This window comes from Gasterosteus aculeatus, chromosome 9 (assembly GCF_964276395.1).
Source record: "Gasterosteus aculeatus chromosome 9, fGasAcu3.hap1.1, whole genome shotgun sequence".
In the NCBI taxonomy this organism is placed as follows: domain Eukaryota; kingdom Metazoa; phylum Chordata; class Actinopteri; order Perciformes; family Gasterosteidae; genus Gasterosteus; species Gasterosteus aculeatus.
In genome coordinates, this window is record NC_135696.1 from 21,674,357 (window position 1) to 21,690,602 (window position 16,246).

The 16,246-nt window shown below is 46.7% G+C and overlaps 2 protein-coding genes and 1 long non-coding RNA gene across 4 annotated transcripts in view; all 3 read right to left on the reverse strand.

Moving 5' to 3' along the window:
• Positions 1-1,056: 1,056 nt before the first annotated feature.
• Positions 1,057-2,509, reverse strand: LOC144383095 (uncharacterized). The gene is made up of 2 exons (XR_013450549.1): positions 2,373-2,509; positions 1,057-2,216 (listed from the first exon to the last, which is right to left on the reverse strand). It is a non-coding gene; the product is annotated as an uncharacterized LOC144383095 (long non-coding RNA).
• Positions 2,510-6,627: 4,118 nt separating this feature from the next.
• Positions 6,628-9,595, reverse strand: LOC144383092 (uncharacterized). 2 transcript variants are annotated; one of them, XM_078079857.1, is made up of 4 exons: positions 9,398-9,595; positions 9,228-9,282; positions 8,589-8,755; positions 6,628-8,472 (listed from the first exon to the last, which is right to left on the reverse strand). In XM_078079857.1, exons 1-4 carry the CDS (start codon positions 9,421-9,423, stop codon positions 8,400-8,402), a joined length of 321 nt encoding a protein of 106 aa, XP_077935983.1. In that variant the 5' UTR covers positions 9,424-9,595; the 3' UTR covers positions 6,628-8,399. The 2 variants fall into 2 exon arrangements, with proteins under 2 accessions (XP_077935983.1, XP_077935982.1); XM_078079856.1 differs by having other exon boundaries at positions 9,228-9,285; positions 9,398-9,594.
• A 574-nt stretch (positions 9,596-10,169) lies between these two features.
• Positions 10,170-16,246, reverse strand: part of LOC144383162 (cell adhesion molecule CEACAM5-like) — a 45,292-nt gene continuing 39,215 nt past the window's right edge. Inside the window, exons 3-5 of the mRNA XM_078080008.1 lie at positions 11,589-11,804; positions 10,632-10,901; positions 10,170-10,516 (exon numbers count right to left, since the gene is read on the reverse strand). Coding sequence (XP_077936134.1) covers positions 10,170-10,516; positions 10,632-10,901; positions 11,589-11,804 — 833 coding nt within the window. The remainder of the gene's footprint in view (positions 10,517-10,631; positions 10,902-11,588; positions 11,805-16,246) is intronic.

Genomic DNA, 16,246 nt, shown 5'->3' on the forward strand with positions numbered 1-16,246 from the left:
AAAGTATCGTTTGATAGAAGCCACGATTGAGGTGTCAAACTACATAGATTAAATCCTGTAAACGGCTGCAGATCAGACGTTTCCCTCTTGAACCATGTTTAAAGAGTAAATATATAATCAAGCATCGAGTGGTGCGAAGGGTTAAACACCATTGTGTAAAAGTACAACAACAATAAACTGTAATCTTATCTTGACTGTAACGAGATGTATTGGGAAACTCTCCGAAGCAACCACCAAGCATCCATCTCATCGCCATGCCGACCATCCGACCCAGTAGAAACCGAACCAGTGCCACAGTAGAAAACCATACAGGATCCACTCAGCAAGTCGGGGCATAAAAGAATAAACATACACGGCAATTTAAGATAAAAGAGAAGTATTTAATTACAGATTTGCATGTGCAATGTGCATGCCACTGTGTGGGGTAACAAGTCAACTTCAGGAATCAAAAAAATAAATAAATATAAAGAAAAAAGTATATATATGTAAAAATATATATAGATAGATGTTTTTAAGAGCAATGTGTTTCTTTATTTCTTCTATTTTTAAAAACAAAAAAAGAAAAAAAATCGCCCTGATAAAAGAATAAATAAATGGAAATGACTTTGGTGATGAAATCAAAGAATGTTTGTTTGTTATATCGCCAGTTATTTCACGGGGCTTAAACATTGTGGGGGGATGCGAAGGTGGATAACACTTTAACTAACATTAAAAAAGTTTAAAAAAGGATTTTAAAAAGGGGGGGAGGAGGAGGAGGTTTTTCCTCGCTGAAAAACTCCCCCTTTGAGAGTAAAGCGCTGCCTGAATCTGAACCTGGTGATGTTATTCCTGTTTATTCTGGATATGAAACCCTCCTTTCTCTCTCTCTCTCTCTCTCTCTCCCACCATCTCCTTCTCTCGCTCTGTTTCTTTCTCTATCTGTTTCTACCAGTGCATTTTGTAATTTCAAACAGAACTCTTCCTAAAGAACCTGAATAAACCAGAGAGAATGCATCCTGCCCATCTTCTGGTCCGCTTTGTGGTTCCTCATCAGCATCTTACACACACACACACACACACAAATGGACATTTTATTCATGACGGTTTTGGCAGCTTCCCTCACACAAAATCAACAACAATGGTGACAGAAATATTGGACTTATTTTAGTAGATTATCATCAGTTGTAAGGTCTGATTTCATGATTCTGTTACTAAACATAATAAGAGATACAAGTAGAACATTCACTTATAAAGCTCATTATTCATGGCAGCAGGTCTCTTTTTAATGGATTACACTGTTTCTTCAATTACATACAAATTGTACAATAGGACTGAGATATGAATTAAAATAAAACATTTGGAATTTGACAACTACGTCTACTTCTTGTTTTCCACCATGATAACAAGTCGGCCTGTAAAATGCTGTTAGTCTGTTTAAATAGCGCATTCTTTTCACTCCTTTGAGCCATTTCTCTTATTGCTCAACCCAAAACAAAAGGGCACCATTGCCAAAGTTATTCAGGAAATTAAAAATATTAATAATATAAATAAATACATTTCAAAAACAGACCAGGATATTTTCCCTGTCCTCCTGCTTTTGGAGTCTCTCTTTTCTTGACATTATGCTGCAAATTCTGTAAATGAGATGAATCAATGTTGTGCATAATAAACAAGAGTGACTTACATCATCTCTTTAAAGCTGACAACACACACGTGTTTTTGCTTCACGCATAAGCAGCATTACACTGACAATGTACCATAGAACATTGTGGGGGATGCGAAGGTGGGTAACACTTTAACTAACATTAGAAAAGTAGCACCGGTAGCACAATAGACGTCTTCTTCTTCCATTCAACCTGCACTCACAGAAAAACGTATCAACATTTATTAGTGTGTTCATCAATCTTCATCCCCGGAACACTTGCACAGTGGACGCGTCCTTCTCCTCAGCAGCCAGCGTGAGTGACATCACATGGATCCCGGCGGCTGTGATCGTGTCATGGGGGGGGGGGAGGGACTCACACACTGGAGGGGAGCGGCGGCTCTGGTAAGCGCAGGAGAAACTGTCGGCGGCGTCAACGGATCCTTTCGTAAGAAAGAGACGATCCACCCTCAACCTTTGTGGTTCCGTTGAGTTACCAATCGAAGGACGGGCGGCCATGAGGAGCACAGCTGCTGTGGCAAATCAGCTTCGGACCCCCAGGAGACCAGATCAACCTGCGCCTGCACATCTGGATCTGTGAACCATTCGGTAAGAAAAGGTGAGATCCAGCACCAGTGATGTGTTTCAACACAGAACATTCATGGTATGAAGCCATGCAAGCAGCTATTACTGTATCTTAGTGAGTAAGGTACATTTTGTCAGAGCATTTGATAGATTTTATTCTTCGTACCTTTGACGGTCAAAGTGGTTCCAGGTAAACCGCTGATCCCTTCAGAGCTCCATGCTGTGAATATGAAACACTACTCGGCTGAATCGTTCTCTCTCAGGTCTTTGATTCTCAGTGTTTCCTCTCTCGGTATCAAGGACCTCAGAAGTCAGAAATGTCCACTGAATGATGACGTCACTTTGTTGCAGGACCTGGAAAAAGAATAAAAGTAGCCCCAAATCTTTGTTTCTTTCATCATCATTTGGTCTCCGTTCTTGTACCAGCTGTAGAAGGTTGGACGAGGTCGAGGACGACTGCTCTGACCCGTCAGGTCTGCTGATGTACACTTTCCACAACAAGGTTGTCACGGTTTGGGTTGTTTCCTGTTTTATTTTGTAGTTTTCTGCCCCTCGTGTCCCCGGGTAACTTCACTTCCTACCTTGTCCTGTGATTGTTTCCACCTGTGTCCAATCACCTGCACCTTCCCAGTGTATTTAAGCCCTGTGCGTCTCCTGTCGCCTCGGTGTCTGCATGTTTGTGGATCCTGTGGTGCTTCGTTCCTGGTCCCCGCCTGCGTTTTTTTAGCCGCAGGCGGGGACCAGGGCATATTTGGATTTTGGAATTTTGACCATTAAAGTCTTTTTGTTGTTTCCCAAAACTCTGCGTTTGAGTCCTGCCTCTGCCTGCACCCGCTTCGTGACAAAGGCATTGATCTGCTGATCTCCACCTGCATTTGTAAAACCATGAAACAAGAATCCCTTCAGAGACACCAGCAGCTTCCCAAGTGTTGAGCGCTTGGATCCGTTACCTGTGACGGACAGACGGACCCCCGGTTCGCCGGTGTACTTCCTGTCCGGTTGGTTTGTGGTGAACATGAACACAGCACACCTGTACACAGCCGAGTCGCCGCCTCTTAGGCCGCTGATCCTCAGAGAGCAGCGGTATGCTAAGCTAACTGTCCTCTGCGTGTCCCGGGTCCGTTCTCAGGTCCACCGGGTGTCCGTGCTGCCTGTCGATAAAGCAGAAGGCCCTCTGGTCTGCTGTGACCCCTCCTTGGTTCTGGGGGGGGGTGTATCTGCAGTGCATCTCCAAGGTGGATCCGTTTAATCCAGAAGATCCAAGAGGAACCGTAAGTAACTCTGCAGCCATCCTGACCCCGAATGACTGGAAGAGAAACTACAAACCATCACACTCATCACAGCAGAAGGGGTGCAGGTGCACATCTTTTTCTATAGAGAAAAGGAAACTGAATAGTAATTAGCAGAAAGTAAAATGGTGGTGTTTGTGGTGAGCGGTGCAGAGAAAGAGACAAAGGGGGAAGTGAAACTTTCTCAGTATTTTGGTCAACCGTGTTTCTAATAAAAGCCTTCATGGCGACTCAGGCTCTGTGATACAGATATAAATGTGATGAATATGAATGCAGACAGGAGGAAGATGACTGATCCAGCTCTATCAGCTCTCCCTTCAACTGACTCCTTCTCACTCTTGCATCCGAACGCTGCTGCAGAGACTCTCCTCTCAACTCTTTCCTCCTCTCTAGACTCTCTCTGCCCTCTTACGACACGACGGACTGGCAAATCCCCTCCGGCTCCGTGGCTGTCTCAACCGGTCCGTGCCATGAGAGCCACCATGCGAGCGTCGGAAAGGAGATGGCGTAAATATAAACGACCTGACGACCTGCTTGAATTTCAATCTCTCCTCTCCTCGTTCTCTGCCTCTATCTCTGCTGCCAAAAGCTCTTTCTACCAGTCCAAAATCGAATCCTCATTCTCTAACCCCAAAAAACTCTTCTCGATCTTCTCCAATCTCCTCGAACCCCCTACCCCTCCTCCCCCCTCCACCCTTCTTCCGGGAGACTTTGTCAACTACTTCACCAAGAAAATAGCTGACATACGCTCCTCCTTCTCAAACCCACCACCTACTTCTCGCGTCCCACCGACCTCACCTCTTTCGCCCTCACTTCCCTCTTTCACCGCCCTCTCTCCTAACCAAATTCTTACCCTAGTAACCTCTGCCCGTCCGACCACCTGCCCTCTTGACCCCATTCCATCACATCTTCTACAATCTATCGCACCTGACCTTCTTCCGTTCCTCACCTGTCTCATCAACAATGCTCTGTCATCTGGCTGTTTTCCCAATTCTCTGAAGGAGGCAAGAGTCAACCCTCTCCTGAAGAAACCCACCCTCAACCCTTCTGAAGAAAACAACTACAGACCGGTCTCTCTTCTTCCCTTCTTGTCCAAAACCCTTGAACGTGCTATCTTTAATCAACTCTCCTCTTATCTTCACTGTAACAACCTCCTTGACCCCCACCAGTCAGGTTTCAAGGCAGGCCACTCCACAGAGACTGCTCTCCTTGCTGTCTCTGAGCAACTCCACACTGCTAGAGCCGCCTCTCTCTCCTCTGTCCTCATCCTTCTGGACCTCTCTGCTGCATTTGACACGGTCAACCACCAGATCCTTATTTCCTCCCTTCAGGAACTTGGTGTCACAGGCTCTGCTCTCTCCCTTCTCTCGTCCTACCTCGATGGCCGCACCTACCGGGTAACCTGGCGAGGATCTGTGTCGGAACCGTGTCCTCTTACTACTGGAGTTCCTCAGGGTTCCGTGCTGGGTCCCCTCCTGTTTTCGCTTTACACCAACTCTCTTGGCGCTGTCATTCGCTCGCATGGCTTCTCTTACCACAGCTATGCCGATGACACCCAACTAATTCTCTCCTTCCCTCACTCGGACACCCAGGTGGCGGCTCGGATCTCTGCCTGTCTAACTGACATCTCTCAGTGGATGTCCGCCCACCATCTGAAAATCAACCCCGACAAGACTGAACTACTTCTCTTTCCCGGAAAAGATTCACTTACCCAGGACCTGACAGTCAACTTTGGGAACTCCGTACTAACGCCCACTTCGACTGCTAAGAACCTCGGCGTCACACTCAACAGCCAACTCTCCCTGACTCCCAACATCACTGCGACAACGCGATCCTGTAGATACACGCTCTACAACATCAGGAGAATACGTCCCCTTCTCACTCAGAAGGCAGCGCAGGTACTGATTCAGGCTCTTGTCATCTCCTGCCTGGACTACTGCAACTCCCTCCTGGCAGGTCTCCCTGCCACCGCCATTCGACCTCTGCAGCTCATTCAGAATGCAGCAGCTCGACTGGTCTTCAACCTTCCGAAATTCTCCCACACTACTCCACTCCTCCGCTCTCTTCACTGGCTACCGGTGGCCGCCCGCATCCAGTTCAAAACACTGGTGCTCACATACCATGCTGTGAATGGATCGGGTCCAGCTTACATCCAGGACATGGTCAAACCCTACATCCCAACCCGCACTCTCCGCTCTGCATCTGCAAAACTACTCGTCCCTCCCTCACTGAGCGCAAAACACTCGACTAGGTCTCGACTCTTCGCTGTCCTTGCGCCGAAATGGTGGAACGAGCTCTCTGAAGACATCAGGACCGCAGAGAGCCTTCACATCTTCCGCCGCAAACTAAAGACACACCTCTTCAGACTCTACCTCGACTAAAGACTAACAAATTGTAGCACTTAAATTGTACTTGTAACGTCACTCATCTATAGCAAATTGTAAATTGGCTTATTTGAGGAAATTGCACTTTCTTGTTTCTTGTTCTCCTGAGTTTGTACCCTATGGTTGAATGCACTTATTGTACGTCGCTTTGGATAAAAGCGTCAGCTAAATGACATGTAATGTAATGATCCACTCTCAGCTCCTCCGCTCATCCCTCTCTGTTAAAACACGTCCTCCACTATCAGCTGTCCAAGAGAGGGACGTGGGACTGAAAGACAACGTGTGTCTGTATCAGCTGATGAAAAAGTCCTGCTTCCCCTTTAGATAATTACCATGCATGAGCAGCTGGCTGTAAACCACCGAGTTGAGATGAACAAATGTTCACTGAGGTCTGACACGGAAGAACTACAAGGAAGAACTAGAGAAATCTACCACAATGCAGAGCGTATTAACAGAATAAATGTGTTTAGTTGACTCTAAATGGACCATAATTTACTAAATGAACATCATGTTGTATTGAAGAAGACTTGAAACTAGAGACTGAGACCATAAACTCATGTTTACTGAGGGAATAAATCAAGAGAGTAGTCATTTTAAAACACTGCTCAAAAATAACTATAATTCAGGTTAAGCCACTTCCTTTGTAACTGAGCTTTACTACCAGTGGTAATCACCACTTTGAGGTTTACTTGATCATCTCAATCTTCTCCCACAACACATCTGTTACACATCTGCTCAAAAACCACCGGAGAATTCAATCCATTTTATTTGGAATAGCCCAAAATCACAAATTACAAATGTGCCTCAGAGGGCTTTAAAGTCTGTACACATGCGACATCCTCTGTCCCCAAACATCACATCTACACAGGAAAACCTGAGGGAAGAAACCTCAGTGAGAGCGTGAGACGAGGATCCGTCTCCTGATGGACGGACTACGATGACGTCATGAGGACAGAATGAACAACGTAATACCTCAATGTGACAGCTTCAGTCACAAATCAATTGGCAGATTCTGCGTAATAATACAAAATACAATCAACATGTTTACGAGAGGCGATAACACTCTTACACTAACGTCCGTGTCACTACTGTCTGTGTTGCCCCTCCTCCCTTGTTTTTCCCTTCAGGTGCCGATCTGCCTGCACCTGAGTTCCTGAAGAGAGCCGCCAATCACCTGAGGGCCCTGCTGTTAAAAGGGAGATCTGGAGCAGGTGTTCCTTTAGTTGTCATGCACGCACAAGAAGTGCAGGTTTGTGGTGAGAGGTTGAGGACGGTTGGTACATTTGTACCTTGTACACGTGTGCATCACGTAGGGACTCCGGGTTAGTGGTTGGTGCTCCCTCTGTATTTTGATGGACGTTCTTAGAGAAGGGAAGCCAATTTGTTTCGTTCTAATTCTGTTATCTTCATTTCCATTTTGTTTGGCACAACCACAGCTGCCCCACTTAGTAGAACCTCTTGTATTCTATTATCTGTAACTAAATCTTATTTAAAACCGTTACTTTAAAACTGAAATAGAGAAGTCCCCTCGTCCATATGACCATCAGTAATGGTTCACAGGAGGCTTCTGCCTGCTCCTTCTCCAGCTCAGCCCAATCTGCTGTCGTATGTGATTGGCTGCACATTCAAGCCCCCCCCCCCCCCCCCCCCCCCCCCCCGTGACTCCCTCTGATGGTTGAATCTGCGATCCCTCAGTGACCTGATCGATCCCTGTTCACTTCATACTACAGTACATTCAATGATCAGACCTTTGGCTTAAAGCTTCCTCACAAACGTAATAATAAAGCATCATAATCTCATCATCTAATAGCGAGTAAACTTAACACATCTTAACCATTATGTTTAACTCAGTTCTATATGATCCAAAATCAGAATGTTTGCCTCGCAGGGCTGTCGTACAAACTTTGCTCATCTACTACCTGACAGGAGAAAAAACTCTTTGGAATCCATCAAGGACGCCAATTAGCATCCGTCTCCAAGTCTTAACGTTACATTGTAGCAGGTAAATGTGTGCAGTAATTATATGACTATAATTACTATGAATTGGGTTTGATTCATATTGCAGTCACTTCATCTAACATGCTAATGTAATAACTAATATCTAACACACAAACTACAATTCTATCCTAAACATTTCTACATTATCATTTCTACCACTAGGTGCTTAAAACACTCTGAAAGTCCAATTCAGCCATTTTAAGTTGAGACAAGTTCTCATACAAAACAAAAACTTCAGTAAACATGAGAATCAATAGATGCATATTGGCAATATTGGTAAAGACTATTTGCAGATAAATGTACCTGAAGATGCTTGTATAGAACTGGTAGTAACATATTGCTGATTAGTAACATTTAAAGGCTGATTACAGACTACAAGCTGGCCTCCCATTGGCTCCCTGATGCTTCTCTGATGGAAGCCTTAACGATGGTGAATATACAACATGTCAAACCTCATATTCATGCAGGTGTGTTTAAGCTGCTTAAACTCTGTACAGTAACAGACCACATATCTGTGTGGGTTCATTCTCTTGGTGCTTTGCTGACGGTGCTGTACAGAGCAGAAGAATCATCCACAGCTCCTTCACATCTCCGTCTGTGAAAGAACCGTAAACTCAGAATATTAATCATTAACACGTTTAAACAGCAATAAAACAGTGATGATAAAAGCAGAGACGGATCCATGTTCAGTAAAGATTGTCACTGACTCACTCGCTGGCAGCACCAGAACTCTCAAAGTTGACACGTGAGTACAGAACTTCCTCCACCTCCTCCTTGCGTCTGGGGGGGCGAGCTGGACTGACGTTGGAGTAGAGAAGAAGATCCTCCTGGTTTCTGGAGAAGCTCACGGTAGCATAGCAAGGCTCCGCTGGTGGGATCTGCATCAAAGAACAAGAAGTACTTATTGGATAGTATTGTTGGACTGAAGTAAGAAGGAACAGATAGTAGAATATCTGCAGGGCTTGTTCTCTAATGACTCCTTTGGGCCCTACAGGTTCTCATGGAGGTCTCATGTGTTTAATGGTTGTAATTAAGGTCATTGAGGTTAATGAAGTTCCATCTACAAACTGTCATCGTGTGGGAGCGACAGGTGGTGTCTAGATGGTTTGAAGAAGAACCAGGACGTAGGAGTGGGCTGAACTAGAGGGACCTGACAAAACCTCCCAGTGGGCCGGTTTTTACCTGGAGTTGATCTCCCAGTGTTGCTGGTAACTTATTTCCTAATTTATATGAATTTGTATTATATTTTAATTGTTGGCTTTTAAATCCCCGCCTCACAGGCCTGACATGATGATGCCAGATGTTCCCAGATGTTCCCAGAGGACTCCACACTGAGCTCCTTCTCCTCACCTGAGCGTTGTTCTCTGGTCTCTCTGCAGGCCGGCTGCTTGGTGGAGACTTTTTTCTTCTGGACAGAAAAATGTATTAATCAACAAACAAAAGATCAAATCAAGTGATTCAACGACTGCGTGAATGTAAGATCCACATCTACATTTCATCAGTGAAGTTGAACCGCTCACCTGATCATGAGGACAGCGAGGATCATGATGATCACCAGGAAAATAGCAGATGTGGACGCAAACGCTGCTATCCAACCATTGGAGGCTCCTTTTCCCACACAGGAAAGAAAATAAACAACAAATATAAACTACTAAATATGGAAGGTGAATTAATTACCAACAGGATGTAAATAAGAAGTTTAACTCAGTGAAACAGAATATCTGGGACCTTAAGATCTGCTCTATGCAGATGATGAACTTTTACTCAAACGAAATATGAGTAGAACGTCTTATCAAAACAACGTAGCTGACTGGTCAGGGCGGCGGCCATTTTATTGTGTCCTGTTGCCATGGCAACTGCAGAGTGTTTACTGCTACACAAATTAAACACACTCAAGAAACAATCCAAACCCCCAAAAATACTATAATACTCAAAGCTGACTAGTTAGCATGCTAGCTAACTGTTGTGTTGCTAACAGCATTGTGTTTGTTCCAGACTTGTTTCTCTTACTGAGCTGCTCCTGCATTCTTACAGCTACAGACTCTGTTCAGGTATCAACATCTTCAGCTCTTCTAACGTGACTCTTCTTGTTCCTTCCACTTCTGACTTCATCATTTGATGAGACGACGCAGCATCAGACCACGTGATGTCTGCAGGACGCTCAGCTGGTGAAGCTTTAAAGTGATGAACCGAGGGTCCAGGGTTTGATTCTCAGTGGGGTCATAGTGTATCTGCTCAGGTTCACCTTCTAGTCCACAATGCTCTCCTGCTTCACTGAGTGGAGGACAGGAGCTAAAAGCCGCGTTTACTGTGAGTCACTTCTTTAGTTGGATTATTGATATAATGTGTGAGAGAACAGAAGAATGAGTGTGATTTACCTGAAGAAGTAATCAGACGTAAGGTGGAGTTACTACGTCCCATCTCGTTCTGGGCTTCACAGTAATAATTCCCACTGTGTTCAGCTGTGAAGTCAGTGATGGTGAAGATCTGTCCTGATGCTCGTGGTGAGTCTTCATGCTCCTTGTACCAGGTGTAGTTAGCTGCTGGGTTAGCATCAGTGCTACAGGTCAGAGTCACTGAATCGCCCTCCAGCATCTCAGCAGAGGGACTCACTGACACAGAGGGACGCCGTGGACCATCTGGAGGAGACAAGTCAACATATTGTTACAAGTTAGAGTTCAATAAATAGAAGTTCATAACAAAACTCTACCTCAGTAGTGATTATGTTGCTTTTAGAAAGGTTGTTTCACACACATTTCACATCGATAGAGATGAAGTCAGACGTCTTCCTCCCCAGCTGGTTCTCAGCTGTACAGGAATACCTTCCAGAGTCAGAGGACTGGATGGAGCTGAAGACCAGATGAGGTTCTTTACTGAGAAGACGAGGGTCTGACGTTCGATGCGCCTTGTACCAGGTGTAGCTAGCTGCTGGGTTAGCATCAGTGCTACAGGTCAGAGTCACTGAATCGCCCTCCAGCATCTCAGCAGAGGGACTCGCTGACACAGAGGGACGCTGTGGACCATCTGGAGGAGACGTGAATAAACATACTAAGAGGTTAGAAGATGTTAGCGTAGGTAGTTGATCATTTGAATGAATACTTGTGTGTCTTTCTCTCAGACTATCTCTAGTATTCATCACAGCAGCTGTCACAGGTGAGACTCCTGCTGGTGTAAAGTGACAATAAGCAGCCTTTAATCCTTTGTAATGTTCATATCTCCACACATTCTTCTCTTTAGATGCTGCTTGTGTCCTTAGCTGAGTCTGTCCTCTCACTTCTAGTTGTTGTAGGAGTTATTGATTGTTTCCTCCACCAGCTGACACGTCACTTCTACTTATGTTCTGGAATAATTCACTTGAGTCTTTATGAAAATCACATCATTCTGTCTGCTGATAGTTTATATTTGTGTTTCTATTAATAAGAGAATGACATAAATAAAGATCTGTGTCTCCTTTAACATTTAGACTCCATTGTGTTTACAGCTGTGATTAGAATCATATTGTTGTGTCAGTGTGTGAGTGACTCTTCTACACGTAGACTGCAGGGGCCGGGGATTGAACCAGCAACCCTCTGGTCAGTGGACCACGGCTCCACCTCCTGAGGAACGTTGTGCTTCATCTTTTTGATGCCTCTAGTTTACATGCAGCGGTCTGGTGCCTCCATGTGAGATGTTGTTGAAGCTCCACAGGCCGACACAGTGGAGTGAACTTACACACTGCAGGAGAACCGTTATTCCAAGATCCTCCTAAATAACAGGAATATCTGTCTGTAGAACCAGAGGAGACTAGAAGAGAAGATCCTCTCTTGATGTTCTCTTCATTCTTGTACCAGTAGTATTCAGCACGATCAGACAGAACACAGCTGCTGTGACACGTCAGCTCCAACCAGGTAGAATCTGATCTTCTCACCTGCACCTGGAGACCTGAATCTGTGAATGTTATTTATTGAAGTGTCAACATTCACAGAAGACATTTATACTCTAGTTTTCTAGATGTTGAACATTTGTAGATGATTAATATGTGAATTAAAATGTTACCTGTGACAGACAAAGTGACTCCAGGTGAACCAGTATATTTCTCTCCTGGTTCGTTTGTCCTGAGTGTGAATTTGTACTCAGCTGAGTCGCTCTCTCTCACGTCTGTGATGATCAGATAACAACTCTTACTATAACTATAACATCCATACTTCACACGGCCTGAATACTCAGAGTCTGTTTTCAGATCCACAGGTTCACCATCTTTCTCTTTAGTGAACCAGAATCTGTCCTTTATATCAGAGGGACGTATTCCAGGTGGGTGTGTGTAGTCACAGCTTATAAACACTGTTGATCCTTTTGCAGCACAGACGTCAGTCTGATCGTAATTCACTCTCCATCCATCCTGACTCTGTATCACTGTAACACAGCACATCAGGAACCACAGTCACACTCAGAACAACATCACAGGACACACTCTCATTGGTAGTTTACTGAAGAGAAAAGATATTATGAGAAATATGAAAATCATTGAGTTTATAGAAAGTAATGAAAGAGTCCACGATGTCCACATGGACTCTGCAGCTGGAAGGAACAGCGACGTATTGAACCTGTGGACCTGAAAAAGCTCAAGTTGAAGTATTAGAAGGGTTTGGTTGATGAGAAGAAGAGTGTCTTTGCTCTGTGCTCTTCTGTCTGTGGTCAGTCTGCTGCAGAGTGGAGATGGAAACTGTAGAGAAATGCAGAACTCTGAGGGGAACGATACTGTGACATATAGAAATACACAATAAAATGCTCCAAAAAGAAGAACAAACGTCGTCAGAGACTCGGAGTGAATAACAGCCTCTAAATGTGGTCTAATGCAAAGAAACGCTGCTGAACGATTAGAGGAAGTTCAACAGAGACAAATTATTCAGAGCATTTCTTCTTTGTTAATGTTTATTTAGTCATTATTTGTGTGTGATGACATCAGACCTGTGTGTGAAGTAAAAACACAGCTCCCTGTGTGTGTGTGAGGTGTGTAACGGCCTCACAATATAAATGTAGAAGTACAGTACCTTGTACAGAGAGAAGGAAGACGACTAATCCACCGGCTGATGGACTCATAGCTGCTCCTCTGTGTTCAATCAGCAGATCAGAAACTCTTTATTCAGTAAGTCACCAGAAACACGTCTACATTAAAGAGGAGGCGGATGTCTCTGAGGTCAGCTCGTCTCTTCTGGAGTTGGTAACAAGCTGCTGTTCAACACCCAGCAGAGCTTCCTTCCTCTTTACGTCATTAGTGTGCATGAGCTGCAGAACAAGAAGCTGCTTTAATGTTAACGTCTTACTTCTGCTAAAAGCAAACATCATAAAAGTGTTGTTAATATGTGAAGATCATCTTCATACGTCTTCCTCACCTTCACTGCTGGACAGAAACAAAACAAACAAACATTCAAAACACACAAATGTTGCTTTATTCATTTATTGTTCACACATTTCCATTACAATATGAAAGTGCCTGTTGAGGACAGTGTGTAGTTTTTAGTGACATCTAGTGGTGAGGTTGCTTAATGCAGACTTCTCCCTTTACGAAGTCATTCAGTTGGAGATAAACAAAGGCTCCAGGTGACCATATGAAGCGCTCCTTTAAATAGAAGCATCTTAGTGATAAAAACATGGTTATTGATGGGAAAATTAAAACAAGCTTCACAGACATTTTGGGGGGCAGGTGCTCAAACCCAAAGGGCAGAAGTGTCTTTCTGCATTTGGAGTCTCTCTTCTCTTTGCATTAAGCTGCACATTCTGTAAATGGAAATGTCGTCTTTCCACGTTCCCCCAAGGACCGCACGTTACAGTGGCGCCCAACGTGACTCTGGGATAGAAACGGCGGACGACAACCACCAGCAGGGGATGACAGCCCAGCCGATTGTGGCGCTCGGTCGAATGATCGGCGACCTGGCGGCCATCCTGAGGGAGCAGGCGGACGCCAACCGGCAGTTCCTGAGGGCGCTCCAGGCCCAGGTGGGGAGACAAGCCCAGGCGCTGGAGCAGCTGGCCGCACGGCCCGCGGCTGTGCCGCCGACGCAGGTGCCTGCGGCTGCGGGAGAGTGGCCCGTCCGGTATTTGCCTCTACTGGCCGGGGAGGCGCAGACCGCAGCCATTGGGCTGCCTCCGGTGGTTCTACGACGACATTAAAAGGGCCATGGTGGATAGACTGGGGCTGTTGCCGGAGGACCACCGCCGGAGATTCCGCGAGGCCAGGCTGGGCCCGACAATTCGCGTACGGCCAGCGGCTGAAGGACGCCGCCGTAAGGTGGTTGCAGCCGGACAGCGCAGGAGGGGTCCACGGCGTGATGCCGTGATGCTGGAGCAGTACGGGGAGGGGCTCCCGGTCCGGAGAGCAGCGTGGGTCCGGTGCCACCGACCAGCGACCCTGGAGGCGGCCATCACCCTGGCGGAGGACCACCTGGCGGTGCATCTCAGCGGGCAGAGTGACCTGGAGAGTCCGCCGGCGTCGCCCGACCAGGAGCTGCACCGCGGGGAGGGAGGCCACCGCGGCCGACGAAGCAACCCATACCGGCTCCACGGCTGGCGCCTTTTTCCCTAGGCCGCGACCAACCGACCCCGGGGGACAGGTGGGACCGGTGATCCGGGTCGCCGGCGTTCTGTCACTTTCCCCCGATCCGGGAACGACGTACTGCGTTCCGGTAAGAATCCAGGGGGGTACACGTCAGGCGATGGTGTATTCGGGCTTTACGCAATCTATGATTCACCAGAGCCTGGTTCGACCGGGTACATTGGTGGAGGCAGACCGGGTAAGAATACGGTGTGTGCATTGGGATGTTCACGAGTATCCTGTGGTATCGGTGGAAATTAGCCATGCGAGTAAAAAGCATAGAATGAAGGTCGCGGTTAGCTCCCGCCTGACGCACCCCGTCATTTTGGGTACAGATTGGCCGGGGTTTTATAAGCTAATTGGGGGGGGGGGGGGCTGCGGGTGTGCGTTCACGACCGACAGGGTTATGCGAGATGTGTGCTGTGCTCAGCGGTGACGCGGGGTCGTCCGACGCTGCAGACGGGGAGGGGGAGCCCGCAGAGCCTTCCGTAGAGACTCCGCCGGCTCCCGAGTTTCGCTCCATGACGATACCCTACGGTATGGACCTCATCGGGCCGTTTCACCGGAGCGCACGCGGATATCGCTTTGTGTTAGTTCTTGTTAGATTACGCAACGCGTTATCCGGAGGCAGTGCCGTTGCGCAATATCTCTGCAAAGAGCGTCGCGCAGGCTCTGTTTCAGGTCATCTCCCGAGTTGGAATCCCTGAAGAGATTCTGACTGACCAGAGCACCTCGTTCATGTCGCGCACACTGAGAGAACTTTATGGGTTACTGAGCATTAAGTCCATTCGTAATAGCGTGTATCACCCGCAGACGGATGGGCTGGTGGAGCGTATGGAACGTATTAAAGTATACTTGGAGGAAGGTCTGAGCCCCTGTAAGAATGAGATCCAGTACGTCATGGACCTGCGAGCAAAACTCCACACACTGGGCCGGATGTCACGAGAATTTGCTGCAGGCCCAGGAGCGACAACAACGGCTGTACGACAGAGGGGCCAGGATGCAACGATTCACACCAGGAGAAAAGGTACTTGTATTACTTCCTACTTCCAACTCTAAACTCCTAGCCACACCTAATGCTGACAGAACCGGCGTGACATCACTTCCTGTCCAGCGGTGCATGGGATTGAGGGGGGCGGGGCACATTCAGGCTCACTTCCTGTTCGAGTGCGCAATGGCGACGGTGGCCGTCGGGTACCTCGAGAAGGTTGAGTCGAACACTTGGCCCAAGGCCCTTCCCCCTCGGCCACGCGGCCCGGCGCGGCCGAGGGGTGACAGGAAATGACATCACACGGCTTAGTGGGGCGGAGGAGAGGAAACCAGGGACGGGGAAAAGACTCCTTTCTTCAGAGTTTCTTCGAGTACTGTCGATTACTTCTCCTTCTTGTTCTTCTTCGGACATTGGAGCTTGGTTCTTCTGTTGCTTTCGCTCAGCCTCCGTTTGATCTTTTTTGGAGTCCGAAATGTGATGGAAGCCTGCATGATTGATTAAATACATACTAGAGAGTAAATCTAGCTGGTGTGGGTGGGACCTGGGGGCTTTATAGGAAACGTTGCTTTTAGGTTTACAAAAGAAGTCCTCCTCTCTCTCCCTCTCTCTCCTCAAGTGACGATATCGTTTACGTTTGGTCTTTAGACGAAAACGGGCTCTGACGTTCGGCCGTTCGGGCCGATGAAAAGCTGCGCCCAGTTAAACGGAGACGCTGCAGTTTGGTGTCGCGCTCGAGACCGGAGAGGAAGAGCAGAGAGAAGCGGACTTCCACCACACTTGATTTATTATTGTTAATGATGATAGTCT

Bases quoted from the DNA above. Each gene is read 5' to 3' on its own strand.
- LOC144383092 (XM_078079856.1), bottom strand. From the start codon at position 9,423: ATGATCCTCGCTGTCCTCATGATCAG. The intron at 8,756-9,227 runs GTGAGGAGAAGG...TCTTTGATGCAG, and splicing joins GACCAGAGAACAACGCTCAG to ATCCCACCAGCGGAGCCTTG. The intron at 8,473-8,588 runs GTGAGTCAGTGA...GTTCTTTCACAG, and splicing joins AGTTCTGGTGCTGCCAGCGA to ACGGAGATGTGAAGGAGCTG.